Genomic DNA, 18,019 nt, shown 5'->3' with positions numbered 1-18,019 from the left:
GCACAAATGATTGCACCGATCTTTATGAAATTTGGCACGTAAATAGATTTAATGGGATAGACTTTTCTTAGTGAAAATACACAGCCCGGTTATAACAATGTTACTGAAGACCATGGGGTAGATTTATTAAAGGTCGAGCGGACATGATTTGCTGTTGCGAATCATGTCTGCTCGACCTCGCTAAATGCTGACAGCATACACTGCCCGCATTTATCATTGCACAAGCATTTCTAGTCAAATTCTTTTGCAATGCCGCCCCCTGCTCACTGGCGGCCAATCGGTCGCTAGCAGGGGGTTTCAATCATCCCAATCGAATCGGGATGATTTCAGTCTGCCACCTAAACGCCACCTTACAACCACTGCTTCGCTACTTACGTTTCAGGATGGGCGTAGAAAGCAGCATCTGCTGCTTAATAATTCTACCCCCATGTGTCATTTAAAATAACAGCAATAGCTTTTGCAGAAAGGCTTTTCAATAGCAGATTGTCATAGCTGTAATTCAGTATTTAAGGAATTATAGTTACATTTTATCACAATCAGGTAAAAGAACACATCTGATACAGAGATCTAAGATAGTACAGATATACAATCTAATGTTTAATTAGACAGTTACTAATACCTGGTATTTCCTTGTGTATAATTTTTGAGTGGGAACATAACTCCGACTCTAGCTTTTTTTTCTGTGTTGGGAAGGCTTTATAAAGTCTGAAAAATGGGTGTTTTATGCATCTGTCCACCAATAGAGTTGTGGGAAATGTCCATATCCTTTTGAGTTATGCTTCTCCATTTAATTTTCAACAATTCTGAAGTAACCTTTTTCATGCAAATATGTTGTACCGTGTTTTATTATGATATATACAAAACATCTGTGTTCCTATATCATTTCTTTATGTGTTTTTTTTTTTTTTTTACTATGAAAATAAATAAATAGAAAATAGATACTAAAAATGTTCTGTAGGTGATGGCTACAGTGTATTGCACTGGCTGCAAGGTATTTTGGGTAATCAACCTGTAATACTTCTGTGTAAATGTTACATATCACTGCTTTGCCCTATGATACTTACAGTGGGCTTTCTCTTCTGTTTAATAGGTAAGTTAGACATCACTCCTGAAGATCCCCGATGGATTGGAGCCTGGTGGGCCGGTTTTCTGCTTTGTGGTGCCTTACTTTTTTTCTCATCCCTCTTGATGTTCGGCTTTCCACAGTCACTCTCAGCTCATATGGACCACGCCGAAGAGAGTGAGCAAACTATGCTACCTGACCGGGACTATGAAAGGCCCAAACCTAGTAATGGTGTTGCAAGGCATTCCTTAGACACAGGGGACAGCACTTCCTGTTTCCAGCAGCTTAAAGGTAACATCTGTAGTTCTAATAAAGTGTCCTTTATGTACATTCTGTCATTAAATAAATTATTTGTAGATGATAAAATTAAGACTACATATAGACTAATGGATTCAGACACACCACTACCTATGTAATATTTACCCTTTACAAATAAGTACGTTTCAGTGTGATACAATCTGAATAAAAAAGTTCTATGGAATATTTCCACTCCCCCCCCCCCCGAGGTCTAGTCTTAAGTGCCTACCTGTGCAAAGTTACTGCTTTCAAAGGTATTTGTTCCCATCACTGTGCAACTTTAAATAGCATAAATATTTCAAATGGTATAAAAAAAACTTTTACATGTGGATGAAGCCAGCCAATCAACTTCTTGATTTCCCTTAAAATTGTTTGATTATTTTATTACATTTATTTACACCAGTTTGGGGCACCATACAAAAAACATTAGGTTTTATATGAGTTGTCTAATGGTAAACCAAGGCTTTGAATGGAGCAGGTCACAGAGGGTGCTAAAAGCCTAGATCTTCTGACTGCATTCTGATCCGGGTAATAATGCCAGTGTGGTACTGGTCACGGTGGGCAGCTCACTCTCAGCCTTCTAACTACAACAGGTGGATGCTTAAAAAACTATAAAGACACTAGATCTCCTGACCACATCTCTGTTAGTAGTAGTAGCGGTCATAGTCGGTTAACCACTATGGCGTTTGGGTCCTCCTTGTGACTCACTGAGAAGTCAGTGTGTTACCTAACCATTAGCTTTTACTAGCACTGACTTCCCTTAGGGGAAAACATTGCAATGATCAATTGTAGCACAGCAGGTGTCATGTCCCACCCTTCCCCCTCCTGGCCCTCACTTGTATATGCCCCTTGCATGCTAGCCATTGTGTGTGAGCTTGTATGTATGTCAGTTATTGCCCCAAAACTGCCAGCTAGTTGCATGCCAGCCTTTTACATTCTATGCCAGTCCTACACCTACCAGGCATTGCCCCATTTATTCCAGCATAATCCCACTATCATATTACAAATGTTTCTCACAGAGTTTTCTTGGTACAGTCATCTCCAAATTCACAAAAAATCATGTTTTCAGCTAGAATTGTATTAACCCCTTCGGCCTTCGCTACTGTAAATTTCAGAGAAAAAAATTGCCCAAAGTACTGGGAAATGTTTAGCATTTTTACAATCAAACAGAAATAGAGCTTTTGATTTTTTGATTTACCTATGAAAACTATATACTGTATATTTTTAAAGTAGACAACACAAGGTATTTTTCTCAAACTCTGGGTTTCACACTGAAATTATTCACACACACAACTATTGCAGTCATATGACAAATAGTTATAAAAGCTTCTCTGGCATCCCCTTTATTAAAAAATAGCAGACATGCATGGCTTTGCCATTGCTTTTTGGCAATTAGAATGCTGCTAAGTTTCTGACATTGAAGGGGTCAATCAATTAGCTTGTAAGGTTATTTTTTTAATCAGAGTGGAGAATACTCTCCCACCTGACACCCCCACTCCCTGATCCCTACTTGATCACACCCAAACAGTTCTCTTCCATCCCTCACTCCCACTGGTCACTGCCATCTTAGGTAGTGGCAAAAGGTCTGCCAGTATGCAGTTTAGGGCTTTTTTAAATTATTATTATTTTCCTTGCAGTGTAGTAAAAAAAAAAAACTACAGTAAAAGTGTATATAAATAATACAAAAAAGTGTTTTTGGTAGCAGATGTAACCCATTCTAGATTGTTTTCATATATATGCATGTGAATGTAATGAGCTTTATTTTAACAAACCAGCTCTGTTTTGTATGGCTGGACAATTACTAATGATGGGATTGACTGTGGGTCACATTAAATTATACTCACACTTGTGCTATAGAGAGTACCTTAACATAAGATTAGATTATAATCACATTTTTAGATAAAACATTCATAGGAAATGAATTACTATTAATGCATTTAAAGGGTAATAAATGCCTTGAGATTTTTTTTAATTATTTTATTTTGATAAAAGATGCTTAGTTTTGCAAAATTAAACAACTTTGCAAAATATTTTCATTATTTATTTTGACCCTTTTTCATGCAATTTAGTTTGAGAAAACTGAATATTTTCTAATTCTCAGAACTTAAAATGCACCCTGATTACATTTTAAGGTTAACCCTGCTACATATATTTCAATAATTGGCTTTAGCTGATAATAAATGCAAAATAATGCATTTTATACCAAAAGTATGACTCTTGCTAGCCTTGTGGTCTGCAGACTAAAGCCCAGATTGGCTTCTCCAAATAAGGCAAATACTGGGTGGATTTAGGCTATTGATAAACAATTGCAATAAAAAGGATGTTAATTTGTTTTAAAATGTTTAGACTTGGCTAGAAACAGCAGTTATGAAGCAGCGGTCACAAAGACCGCTGCTCCATAACCTGTCCGCCTGCTCTGAGCACACGGACAGACATCGCCGAAATTCAACCCGATCGAGTACGATGGGGTGGGGTTGATTGACAGCTCCCTGCTGGTGGCCCATTGGCCGAGAGTCAGCAGGGGGCGGCGTTGCACCAGCAGCTCTTGTGAGCTGCTGGTGCAATGCTGAATACGGAGAGCGTATTGCTCTCCGTATCCGCCAGACCTTGATAAATAGAGACCAAGGTGTTTACTGTCCCTTTAATGTAACAGTATATGCTATTCAACCTTACAACACTTGGTACATATACACATGTTACCTAATGTGAAACTGATTTTTGGATATCTGTTTTCTGCTCATTGATGCTGTGAGTCACACAAAGTCCCTTGGAGTGCTGGATGTGACCCTTGAGCTGTAGTTGAGATGGCCATGGTCTATATAATAACATATTACATTATTTGAACAAATGCTATGGTGATGAGTTGTGTTTCACCATACCTGAAACGTTTACTCTCCCCAGGGAAGGAAGAAACCTTGGGCTCACTACTTTGGAAAGCTTAGCTTTGTTTAGAACTTAACAATACAAAGGGGTTGAGGCCTACACAGACAAATGTGTTTGTAATATAGAGTCATTGCATTGCATACGTCCCAACCATCACTCATCCTGCCAGATATTCACTGGTTGAGAGGTATGACCCATTTCCCACCAGCAGCCCTTTGATGTCCCAGTTTTAAGGGACTGACTGAGCCTACCCAAGTCCTGACCAGACACACCCATGGCCTTTTGGGTAAGTCCATGAACCATCCTAGTAATTGGTAACAAAAAAATAGGCACTGAAAAAAAAAAAAGACAGGAGAATGGATAGGCAGGTCAAGGACAAAACACTGAGTAGAGTCAGAAGGCAAATCACTAGGTAGAAGGGGTAGTCAGGTTTAAGCCATAGATCAGTTCCCAAGTAGTAACAGCAGGAGCCAAGTCATAGCGCAAAAGAGAAGCAAAAGGAACAGATCAGGAGTTCAGAACCAGCGCGCAGTGATGCCGTTACAGTGCTCAGTCAGCTTGCATTTGCAAGTGCCCCTGCCACCAACAACAGCCTGATTGTGTTACTGCACTGCACGGCATGCTGCATGAACTCTACTCCAAGTGCAGTCTCCCTCTCCTCCTCTCTGCCTGAGCGCGGCACTGACAGCCTTACACAGGCAGAAGGGCCAGTAAATTATGGTAAGGACAGGATTGGCTATGAGGGGGCTGTTGACTTAAGTAATTTGTGTCTGCTTTTTTATTGTCTGATGTTGTCCGGCCTGGGCCCTTTAAGAATTATTTTTTGAGGGGCTACATTACAAATGGAGCACAATTTATTACTCCTGCTCACGCCTTAAAGGGACAGTCAACACCAACATTGTTATTGTTTAAAAAGATAGATAATGTGTTCACTACCTATTTCGTAGTTTTGCATAGCCAATATGGTTATATTAATATAATTTTAACCTCAGTGATTACCTTGTATCTAAGCCTCTTAACAGCCCCCTGATCGCATGACTATTTATTATCTATTGACTAGCATTTTAGCCAATAAGTGCAGTGTCAGTCACAACTCCATGGGGGAGAGCACAATGTTATCTATATGGCCAACATGGATTAGTTGTTGTTTCTTGTTGTTAAAAGCTAATACAAAACATGTGATAAGAGACTGTCTGTAGTGGCTTAGAAACAGGCATAAATTTAGAGATTTAAATGTTATAAAGTATATTAATAGAACAATGTTAGTTGTGCAAAACTGGGCAGTGGGTAGTGAAGGCGGTATCTAATTTTTAAACAATAACACATTTGGTGTTGACTGTCCCTTTAAATTTGCTAGAAGAAAGCTTTTTGTGCGCGTCAGGTAGCACACGTATCACAAGTTGAAAGTAAAATGTTTTCAGATGAGCGCTAACCAGACACGAACAAAAAGCAGAAATTTGAATATCAAAAACACATTAATGTATTCCTCCATAGACTACAATGGAGCGCGAAAAGTGGGAAAAAAGCCTAACATACTCGTACCCAAACCCAATTGCATTTGCTCAAGTGCGCTAAACCGACATGAAATATGAATATTTCACATTCCAATGTTCTTCACATAGAACAGTGTTTCCCAACCGTGGTCATCAAGTACACCCAACAGGCCTGGTTTTCATTATAGTTGAACCAGTGCGCAGGTGGAGTAATCAGCTGATCAGTAACCAACCTGCTCTCATCCATCAGATGATTATTTAACCTGTGCTCTTGTTCAGCTATAATGAAAACCAGGACTGTTGGGGTTACTTGAGGGCCGCCCTCCTGACCTGCTATATATGTGTCCTCAATACCCTCCTTCAGTATAATTGCTCACTGTATTATTATTTTGTGAATATATATATTTTGCCTGCGTGTTTTTGGGATTAACATCCATGATTAATAAACAAATAATCTGCTTGAATTTCTGAGCCTCCTATGAATTTCTTATGTGCTGGCTTATTCCTAATTGTTTGCCCTTAATGAGCTAGTGCTGGTTTGGTTCAATCTGTCCTTTTTCTTGCATTATATATATATATATATATATATATATATATATATATATATATATATATAAAATAAAAATGAGAAGCGGTGTACCAGCTCAACCCATTCAAATAATATATAGATTAACCCTAGATCATGAAAGAAATATTGGATAAAATCATCAAGGTTGGATGTAAGCGCTACTGGTCTAGGGGATGCAAGCCCCTCTCCTATAAACATAAAACTGCTAGTCATAGATATATAAAAAAAGAACCTTCAATTTATTAGTCAAAAATACATATAAATATATAAGAACGAGTAAAAATATTCACCTAGATGTAATAAAGTACCTATCTACCAATGGCCATTGGGGAGAAACCTGTATCCATGGATAGTGCTCAAATAATAGTGACTCAGAACATCATAGTAGAGAATAGTAAAGTTCATACAATGATCCTAAAATTTGGGGTAGTAGCCCATAAAGTCCATGCAAGATTAGCACCACATCATATAGTGAGACCATGTATTGATAACGGTCAATAGTCGAGAAATATTAGTAAAAAGCAGCAGCAGCAGTTCATGCAAACAAACATATGCAATGCAATGCAGGTAGAAAGCAGTGAAGCAATATAACAATCAAGCAGTTCAAATAGTGGAGACACAGCCGTATAATGTTCTAAGCAATTAAATGCTCCCAGAAATTGCTGGGTATACTTGGTACAGGGTACTACCTACTGAGGGATTTACCCTCGCTTAAGAGACCCGTTTGTGCAGGCAAGTAACGCAGACTGATCTCACCCGTCTTCATCAAAATATGACATCTATATGTGCTGGTGTGTATCAATCCGGACCCGGTAGAATGCTGAAATGCTGCTTCCCCTGTGTACTGCAGTCAAGTGCTGAAACTCCAAGACGTGTGCTGTGAAGTTACTGTTTCCCTTGTCGCTCAATGGAGGTAACAAAGTGTGGTGTCAATAAACTCCCCAGCAGTCAGAGAAGTCCAGAACCCTCAGCTGGCCTAGCCGAGGTCAGTAGTGCAAAACTACGCTACATGTGTTTTTCCGCCAGGGATACTCTGTGCGGCTTCTTCAAAGCATGCCTTCCCTAATATATAATGTAGAAGTGGTAGAAATAGCGCCAGAAAAGGAACTTCAATATATTTATGTAAATGTGGCCCACCCTAGATGCTGCTATTAGGAGGTTCTCACCACCTCAGTGAGAAAGAAATGTTGAATGTGTAGAGTAGAGGGTTTTTAATAGTGTTTCCAAAGGGGGTAATCCACATATATATATAGGGAAAAAAAGGAAAAATGTTTCCTACATTAGTACTGTGTTTGTTGGGAACAAATAATTGATAATACCAGCTCACCTGTAGTAAATGAAAAGTTGAGTAGTAGATGATACGTTTCGTTTTAGATGTTAAAAATCCAGTGTTGGACCTCCATATGTTTTTTTTTGTTTTTTTTTTCCTTATAGTAATGGGCCATCTCGATCTCTATCGATCAGGAATGTAGGAAACCCTTCTTCCCACTTACTGTATTGCTAACAGTGGGTGATTTTTGGTGTTTACAAATTTTTCTAGAGCTTGGCCAAAAAAAATATATTGTTTAAAAAAATGGAATTTTATTAATGACAATTTAAAAAATAAATAGAGATTGTTACATCTCACTGCGGTTTAAATATAAGTTTAAGTATTAAAATTAGTAGCCTGTGTTACTAGTAGTAACTGCCGCTGCAATGTAGCGTGCCGAGCTGCTAACCGGGACAACCGGAAGTGACGTCACAAATGAGTGTCACATGACCTCACACGTTTCGTGAGCGTTTATGCTCACTTCGTCGAAGGATGATGCATAGTCATCCCTTGCCGGCTTAAGTAGTCTGTAAATTAAAAGATTGCTGTCTTAATTGAATAATTATATTGTAATTTTGTGGAGGTTTATTTTTGCTGATACTGAAGATTCCTTTGGATAAATTGAGATGATTGTTATATCAGACTTTGTTCAACCTTTCTTAAAGGGATATTTCAGCTAAAATTGGAATCCACATTGATCAATTTTAGTTTTGAATAGAAACATTTTTGTAATATGCATGTATTAGCAAAAATGCATCTAATAAAAGCTATAGCTGTTCCAAAAGTGTATTTAAGTATGCACCGTGTATCAGCATTTTTAATATTGCACCTGCTCAGAGATCTTAAGGTGTTTGCACCATCTGGTAATGACTAAATACGTTAATTTCTGACATAATACAAGCCCCACTGGTGCTCTGAGCATCTGCAATATTTAAAATGCTGGTGCAGTGACAATATCTTGCTATGCTTCACATGCATGTGCAGAGAAAAATCTTAGCACTAAAACTTTTATAACTTTTACTAGAAGCATGTATTCCAATACATCTATATTGCAAATATGTTTCTATTCAAATATGTAATTTGTCTATGTGATTTTAAATTTTGACCTGAATGTCCCTTTAAGTGAATTGTAATTTATGTGTTCTGAGTTAAAAAATTATAAATACCGTAAACAAAATATTAAAATATTAAAAACTATTTTTTTTTTTGTCTTTGATAAAAAAACACTACACACATACTGATTGGATCTGATTGGTTATCAGAGTGAATGTACATGAGTTAATTCCAGGATTTTTCCATTTCATATTTTATATACAAAACACATAATTTATAAAATTATTGATAATAATACATAAATAAATAAATAAATGGTACAATTCCCCTATTACGATGGACATATCTTGCACTCAAAAAATACATTATCTTTTTCTAAAAAGTATGCTCAAACTCAATCAACTTCTATACATATATGCAGACAGATAGTAATGACCCCAATGGATCTGTGTCACCTTAAAACTTCTACCACAGACAGTTGATCCTAATATAATATTTTGTTGTTAAGATCTCTAATAAAGAAAGTGGGAAATTGTTAGTTATCTAATAAAAAAACAGCTAAATATGTGTCCTTGTTGAGACCATATGGAACTATGGTGTGTTTTGTGTGGATCCAATAGGTCTCCCTTTGTCTCAAATGTAATTCTCTATTCCCACCCCTATCACCTATTGGTATGTGTTCCAAAATGGTCACCTTCAGACCAGTGGAATCAATATCATGGAACATTCTAAAATGGGTAGACAAATTATGTTGTTTCTCCCCAATTTTAATGTTTGTGAGATGTTCGGCCAATCTCTTTTTAAAAGGTCTTGTCGTACAGCCAATATATTGCAGACCACACACTCAATTAGGTGGACCACATGGTCTGTCTTACAGATACATGCCACACATGCCTGAGGGCTGAAACATGTCAGCGGACTATTCAAATTGTTGATGCTTTCTGTGTGCTCCATGTTTTTTAAACAACTTTACTAATAAAATAATTTTGCTTTTAAGCTTACCGTGATCTGCATCTACTCCTTACCGATATATATATATATATATATATATATATATATATATATATATATATATATATATATATAGTTAAAAAAGAGAATACCGGCACCCTCCAGGTCAGTTAAAACACTTCTTGTTTATTTGGTCACATAAAAAGAACAAAAGGTTAAAACAGTCATAGCACACCTGACATGTTTCAGCTTAGTAGCCTTAATCATAGACTATTACTATTACTAAGCCAAGACATGTCAGGCGTGCTCTGACTGTTGTAACCTTTTGTTCTATTTATGTGACCAAATAAACAAGAAGTGTTTTAACTGACCTGGAGGGTGCCAGTATTCTCTTTTTGAACTGTGCTATTTTCTCCCTCACCTGGCACCTCCGAAATCCTACACTGTTGGGATTGTATTCCTGTCTGCAATTGGTCTAGCGAGGTCAGGTGTGTGTGATACACCTCTCACATGCCCTCATAAGCCATTGGATTACTGAGCTTTGAGCTGACAATAGTTTGTTATTGCAAGCAATTCAACAGTGAAACAGAATGATTGGAAAGCCAATAACTAAGTTATCCAGTGGACCCCGGAGGCATGTGGACAAAGAAATGGCTCGCTGAGTAATCAGAGGATTGCTGTGTAGCTGGTCTACCGGTTGGTAAGCAGAGCCACATCAGGTTTCATGTGATGTCTGTAAGTGTCGAGTACTGGGGAGTCCTATCATTTACTGATTACCACTGCAAATGGTCTATTTGCTCTGGCTTGTTTTTATGCAGCTACTCTGCTGTTCATTTTGGCAAATAAGCTCTGATTGATCCAAATAAGCTACAATGGGCTTTTTTGTATAAACACCTTTGAGAATCATATGTGTTTGGGCTGGAGTGGAGCTCATCAGTGTTTGTCCTTTTATCATTATATACATACATACATATAAATACATATGTACACACACACAGGCTATGACTATGGATTATATCCGAAATGCGTAAGCCAGACTGTGCTGCGCCTTCTACACCATGTCCTTTCATTGCTGTGTTTGCTGGTTTTAAACTAATCAAATAAAGGAATTGATTTTATGGAACAGCCTCTACCTTTCTTTTTTTGAAGCACACACACACACACACACACACACACACACATATATATATATATATATATATATATATATATATATATATATATATATATAAAATATCCACAAACCTGCACAACAGATCGCTCTCTGGAGACACAAGGTAATTATAATATATAACGGCTCAATGGAGAGTGGGCATGATCCATATCCCTAAGGACATAGGGCAATGGCAGCTAATCCTGTCGTGTCTGTTCACCACGCTAAACACCAATAGAAATCCAAGAAAAAGAAAAGTGATCAAAGCCCTCTGTTAAAATCCAAAAGTTTATTAGGAATCTTAAAAACAGAAAAAATATGTCCGTGCAAGGATAAAGATAAAAACCAGGTTGGTAGACAGGTGCATAGAGCAGACGCGTTTCGTGCACATGCACACTTGGTCACTGCTTACCTATGCACCTGTACATACCTGCCATTTAAGCTACAAATTTCTTAAAGATATATTAGTTTATTTTTTGTAAGTCTCAACCTGTTAAACACATTTTGTAATTCCCAGTACATCTATTGTTTACAAATATTGGTGTATTCATATTGTTACGGTTACCCTTAGTCTCGCTGAGAGATGGACCGCTTAGTAGCCTGGATCCCTATTGCTAAAGAGGGGAGAAGCTGCTTTCCATAGTATTCTATATGAGTCTCGCAAATATAGAATAATCTCCCTTAGCTGCAGTACAGCTAGGATACCCTTCTGCCCACAAAAACGAGTCAACGCTGCGATTGAGGGTCAAACAAGAACTCAGGACTGGGATGCCCAGCCTGCTTTTTATTAAGGTTACATGCACACAGGGCACTCCCAGGGGGAGAGGGGGGGAAGCACAAAATCCCCCATCACACATTTAGATAGAGAGCACTGTCCTTTGACAGGCCACAATAGGATTACAGTACTTAAGATAACAAGTTTACAAGTTCATCTTATCAATTAGCAGTCTGGCTCCAGAGGTGATTAGACAATAGTTTCTAAAAGCTGAAAAAAAAAAGAGTTAACTCTTTATGAAATGAAACTTGTTACAGTTTTCTTGGAGCCCTTCTTAGGCGCTGGCTTGCTGGTTCAGGCATTGCTGCTGGGAAATAAGCTCTTCACAACAGAATAACTAATGCTTCTGTAACATTGCTCCCTTTCTGTGGAACACTCTGGCAGACACGGTCTGACCCCTTTTCGGGGCAGACTAAGGCTGTCCAGACCGCTGGTTATGCGGGGCTGAGGTCGGTTTGTCTGGACAACCCGTCGGCGTTGCCATTCTGTTTCCCAGGTCTGTAAGTAATGGTGAAATTGAAGGTTTGCAACGATAAGCTCCAACGTAATAGCCTGCCGTTATCTCCAGAGACCCGGTTCAGCCACACCAACGGGTTATGGTCGGTGACCAGAGTGAACTCCTGACCATATAAATAGGGAGTCAATTTCTTTAATGCCCACACCAAAGCCAAACACTCCTTTTCGACCGCTGCATAGCTGACTTCGCGGGGCAGGAGCTTCCGGCTGATGTAGGCAACTGGATGCTCCCCTCCATCTTCGCCTACTTGGCTGAGGACAGCTCCCAGCCCGAACATGGAAGCATCTGTATGGACGATAAAACGTTTGTTAAGGGCTGGGGCCGCCAAGACAGGAGCGTTAATTAGAGCATTTTTGAGAGCCTGGAAAGCCGTTTCACAGTGGGGAGACCACAGGACCTGTCGAGGTAAGTTCTTCTTGGTCAAGTCAGTCAGGGGTTTGGCAAGTGTGCTGTAGTCTGGTACGAACCGTCTATAGTACCCTGCCGTGCCCAGGAAGGCTAGGACCTGAGTCTTAGTGATGGGGGTGGGCCAATTGGCGACAGCTTCTATTTTGGCTGGCTCTGGTCGCTGCTTTCCACACCCCACCCGGTGACCCAGGTACTGTACCTCGGCCATCCCAAAGTGGCATTTTTCTGGCTTCAGAGTCAGGCCAGCAGCCCGGATCTGATCCAGAACCATTCCCACATGAGCTAAGTGGTCCTCCCAGGACTCACTGTGGATCGCTATGTCGTCCAGGTAGGCGCAAGCAAAACTCTGGAAGCCATCCAGGAGCCTATCCACCAAGCGCTGGAATGTAGCTGGGGCATTCTTCATCCCAAACGGCATTACCCTAAACTGATATAAGCCGAATGGGGTGACGAATGCCGACTTGGGGATAGCCTCCGGGGCCAGGGGAATCTGCCAGTAACCTTTGCAGAGGTCAATAGTGGTCAGGTAATTTCCCCTGGCTATACGATCGAGTAGCTCGTCTACCCTGGGCATAGGGTAAGCGTCCGTCACGGTATTTTCATTGAGCCTCCGATAGTCTACGCAGAACCAGGTGGTCCCATCTTTCTTGGGCACCAAGACAACTGGGGAGGCCCAGGGACTATCGGAGGGCTCAATTACCCTGAGCTGGAGCATCTCATCGATCTCCTTCTTCATTCCTGTCCTAACTGCTTCGGGGATTCGGTACGGAGCCTGGCGCAAGGGAGCTTGTCCCGGAGTATCTACCTGGTGGGTGGTTAAAGTAGTGTACCCTGGCTTCGGGGAGAAGGTGAGGTGTTTGGACTGGAGGAGTTGGTTGAGCTGCTCCCTTTCAGTGGGGCTAAGTCGGTCCCCTATCTGAACCTGCGCCACTATACCTGTGGGGAGGCTCTTTTCTAATAGGTCTGGAATGGGTAAACTGTCGGGGTCTTCCTGAGGGGAACAACATACGGCCGTCACGTTCTCTGGTCGCTCAAAATATTCCTTGAGCATGTTTACATGGAATGTCTTTCTAAGATTGTTGTCGTGGCAGCTAGCTATCACATAAGTGGTGTCTCCCCTTTTCTCTACGATCTGGTAGGGACCCTGCCAGGACGCCTGCAATTTGTCTGTCTTCACCGGCTTAAGTACTAACACCTTTTGTCCTATGGTGAAGATTCTCTTTCGGGCCCCCCGATCGTACCATACTTTCTGTCTTCTCTGGGCCAACTGGAGATTAGCCCGCACGGATTTGGCTAATTGCTCCATTCGGTCCCTGAGTTCCAGCACGTATGGCACAATTGGGACACCGTCAGCCTCCATCTCTCCCTCCCAGTGCTCCCGGATCAGGTTTAGGGGTCCCCGTACCTTTCTTCCGTAGAGCAACTCGAAGGGAGAGAACCCTGTCGTTTCCTGGGGCACCTCCCGATAAGCAAATAGGAGGTGCGGCAGGAAGCGTTCCCAGTCTCGGTATTCCTGAGTGAACGTCTTGAGCATTTGCTTGAGGGTCCCATTGAACCTCTCACACAGCCCGTTCGTCTGGGGGTGGTATGGGGAGCTTAGGAGGGACTTAATTTTGCAAACCTGCCAGAGTTGTTGGGTCAATTCAGCCGTAAATTGGGTGCCTCGGTCGGATAGGATTTCTTTTGGAAATCCTACCCGGGAGAACACCTGTACTAGTGCATTTGCTACCGTATCCGCTTGTATGTTGGATAGGGCGACAGCCTCTGGGTACCTGGTAGCGTAGTCCACTACGGTAAGAATGTATCGCTTACCGGAGGGACTAGGGGTAGCCAGTGGTCCCACTAGGTCAATAGCAACCCGGCTGAAGGGTTCCTCTACAATGGGCATATTTACTAGCTGGGCTTTAGGGTGATCGCCTCGCCTTCCTACTCGTTGACACACATCGCAGGTGTTACAGTAAGTTCTAACGTCAGCGTGCACCCCTGGCCAAAAGAACGTGTGAGTAATGCGGTGTAGGGTACGGGTAACGGCTAGGTGGCCTGCTAAGGGGATGTCGTGGCCTATTTTGAGGATTTCTTGACGGTATTTGTGGGGCACTACCAGCTGTCGCCTACGCTGTCCCCTTTTCTCTGTCCAGCGGTATAGTTTCCCTTTTTCCCATAAGAATGTTTCGTTATCTGCCCCGCCCCCTCCGGTCTCTGCTCGTTCCCGGTACTTTTGTAAGGTCGGGTCAGTCTTAGACTCTGCCTCGAAGGCATCTGGGGTGTCCCAGGGTATGGGGCCTAACCTGTCAGGCAAGGTCGGGGTAGGTCTTACCTGTGTCTCCCGCACTGGTGAGAGCTCTCGCTCCGTCCGGGCTTGGGCCCGTGTAGTCACTGGGTCCGCCTCGTTGTTGCATACTGGAGCATAGGCAGAAGTCATGGGGCCCAAATCGTTGCCCAGTAGTACTTCGGCAGGTAAATTATCCATTAGGCCCACGTTCACAGCCCCCTTTCCCGCTCCCCAATCAAGATGCACTTTAGCTGTTGGAATTTTGTACACATCCCCCCCCGCCACTCTAACGGCCACAGTCTGTCCGGATCGCTTGTGCTCTGGCACCAAATGACTCTGTACCAGCGTGATAGTAGCCCCTGTGTCTCGCAATCCCTCGGTAGATCGCCCCTCGAGCCATACCCTCTGCCGATGGTGCTGGCGGTTATCTGAGGCAGCATATACAGGGTCTGCCTCGTGAAGCGGCCCCACATATCCCTCCATAGGGGCCTCTTGGTTAACACAGAGGGCCCGGGCCGAACGATAGGACCCAGAGGGGTAATTGTAATTCCTGGGTGTCTGGTGCGTATTAAGGGGGCAGCTAGCCATGAAATGCCCTGGTTGCTTGCATCGGTGGCAAGTCGGTCTGGGACGCTCAGAGCTGTTATTGGGTGGTCCTGAGTGTCGGACGGGCCCTGTGGGCACCGGGGCTCGGAATTCAGCACGAGGGGGTGCACGGTAAACCTCTCTGGGTTCGACCCGTGCTGGAGCTCGGTAGTTCATGGGTTCGTGAAGACGGGAGTCATAATGTTCATCGGCCAATTTGGCTGCTTCTTCTAAGGTAGAAGGCCGCCTGTCTCGCAGCCATTCCTTCCCTTGCTGTTCCATGCCATTATAAAAATGTTCTAAGAGAAACAATTGTAAAATTTCCTCCCCAGTCACCGCTTTACTTCCGCTCAGCCAGTGATTTGCCGCTCTCCGCATTCGGTGCGCCCATTCCATATGGGTATCGTTAGGCTTCTTTTCCGTGCCCCGAAACTGTCGGCGATACGTGTCCGGAGTTACAGCGTACCGTCGCAACAGTGTCTCCTTAACTAGCTCATACTGTGTCACTTCCTCAGCACCCAGAGTACGAAAGGCTTCCAGGGCTCGCCCGGATAGTTTCCCAGACAATATCGTGGGCCACTCTCTGTTGGGAATCTGGTGCAGGGCACATTGCCTTTCGAAGTCCGCCAAATATTCATCAATCCCTGTCTTGCTCTCTAGGAAGGGTCGAAATGCCGCATAGGGTATCTTGGGCCTCCCAGCATTTTCGACAGGGATGATTACCTGCGGGGCTTCAGCATTGCGGTGTGCGTTCGCTAGGTTGAGTTCGTGGGCTCGAGTCTCTCGTATATCCTCGTCCGCCTCCGCCATCAACTGCTGTACCAATTCCATGGAGGGGTTCGGCCCGTATAATGAGAGCCTTTCCCGAACAATCCTGGTTTTTTCGTCACTAATCGTGGTCGGTGTTTCCGCCATTGTGAAGCTCTGATCCAGTTCGGTCAATTCTGCGATCAGCTCTCTCCTCGGCCGGTTGCTGGCGTACCCCCCTCTGCTTTCAAGTAAATCCTTTAGGGTTGTACGCTTCAATTTTTCGTAAGCGCTCTCCATCCGTTCTGTACCTCTCCTAGGAAATCCAGGAAAATCCCGCCGCTGCCGCCAAATGTTACGGTTACCCTTAGTCTCGCTGAGAGATGGACCGCTTAGTAGCCTGGATCCCTATTGCTAAAGAGGGGAGAAGCTGCTTTCCATAGTATTCTATATGAGTCTCGCAAATATAGAATAATCTCCCTTAGCTGCAGTACAGCTAGGATACCCTTCTGCCCACAAAAACGAGTCAACGCTGCGATTGAGGGTCAAACAAGAACTCAGGACTGGGATGCCCAGCCTGCTTTTTATTAAGGTTACATGCACACAGGGCACTCCCAGGGGGAGAGGGGGGGAAGCACAAAATCCCCCATCACACATTTAGATAGAGAGCACTGTCCTTTGACAGGCCACAATAGGATTACAGTACTTAAGATAACAAGTTTACAAGTTCATCTTATCAATTAGCAGTCTGGCTCCAGAGGTGATTAGACAATAGTTTCTAAAAGCTGAAAAAAAAAAGAGTTAACTCTTTATGAAATGAAACTTGTTACAGTTTTCTTGGAGCCCTTCTTAGGCGCTGGCTTGCTGGTTCAGGCATTGCTGCTGGGAAATAAGCTCTTCACAACAGAATAACTAATGCTTCTGTAACACATATATACAGTTTTCACCTTGTCATATTCAATATTTGTATTCCTATATATAAAAATAAACATTATCTGAATAAACTTATGTATGTAAATATGTACAGTGGCAAGCATAACATACAACTTAATATTTAGCAAGAGATACATATTGATTGGTATTAGCAAAAAATATTTTACATTTTAACTTTTTAATTTTTTAGAAAGATTGAGTCTAAAAAGACATTAGTCAAATAATGGAATGTCATACTGTTGTCATACAAATAGATCTATATCTCTCCTTTTTGTTTATACCTAGAGGATGACTAGTTTGCAAAGTAAATATGCAATAGATCTCTCTCTTATCTAGATACATTTCTATTTATTACCAAAAATAAAAAGAGAGAAGCGTTCAACCTGAGAATGAACAATAGCATAATAGCTTGTTCTATGGCTAGTTACCACCCAAGAAGCAGCCTCTTTTTGCTCAACATGTGCCTTTCACAGAGAAGAACTTCCTGAAGCATATCAGTCTATTCCTGACTTAACAGTACAGTCCAGCCTCAAAATACCAGGCAATCCCTCTCTGAACGAGAGAAACAGCAAAACCCTAGATGTACGTTTCGGCCCATTGTGGGCCTCGTCAGTGAGGTGCAGCCATATCCCTCTAGGCACACTGAGCAACGGGTCCAGTCTGGCTTCCCGTATTACACTTAGGGAGACTTCCCTAAATGTCATAATTTGCATAAATAAAAAGAGAGAAGCGCTCAACCTGAGAACGAACAATAGCATAATAGATTGTTCTATGGCTAGTTACCACCCAAGAAACAGCCTATATTTGCTCTCAACATGTGCCTTTCTCAGAGAAGAACTTTCCTGAAGCATATCAGTCTGATCCTGACTTAACAGTACAGTCCAGCCCCGAAATACCAGGCAATCCCTCTTTGAATGAGAGAAACAGCGAAACCACAGATGTACGTTTCGGCCTATTGTGGGCCTCGTCAGTGAGGTGCAGCCATATCTCTCTAGGCACATTGAGCAACGGG

General features: G+C 42.1%; 1 protein-coding gene across 1 annotated transcript in view; it reads left to right on the top strand.

The window, feature by feature from the left end:
* Positions 1-18,019, top strand: part of SLCO3A1 (solute carrier organic anion transporter family member 3A1) — an 858,554-nt gene that overhangs the window by 451,427 nt on the left and 389,108 nt on the right. The window contains exon 4 of the mRNA XM_053717636.1: positions 1,091-1,354. Within this exon, the coding sequence (XP_053573611.1) occupies positions 1,091-1,354 (264 nt within the window). The remainder of the gene's footprint in view (positions 1-1,090; positions 1,355-18,019) is intronic.

This window comes from Bombina bombina, chromosome 6, assembly GCF_027579735.1.
Source record: "Bombina bombina isolate aBomBom1 chromosome 6, aBomBom1.pri, whole genome shotgun sequence".
Taxonomy (NCBI): Eukaryota; Metazoa; Chordata; class Amphibia; order Anura; family Bombinatoridae; genus Bombina; species Bombina bombina.
The sequence above is the reverse complement of the archived record's forward strand: the minus strand, read 5'-3'. Positions and strand labels throughout refer to the sequence as shown.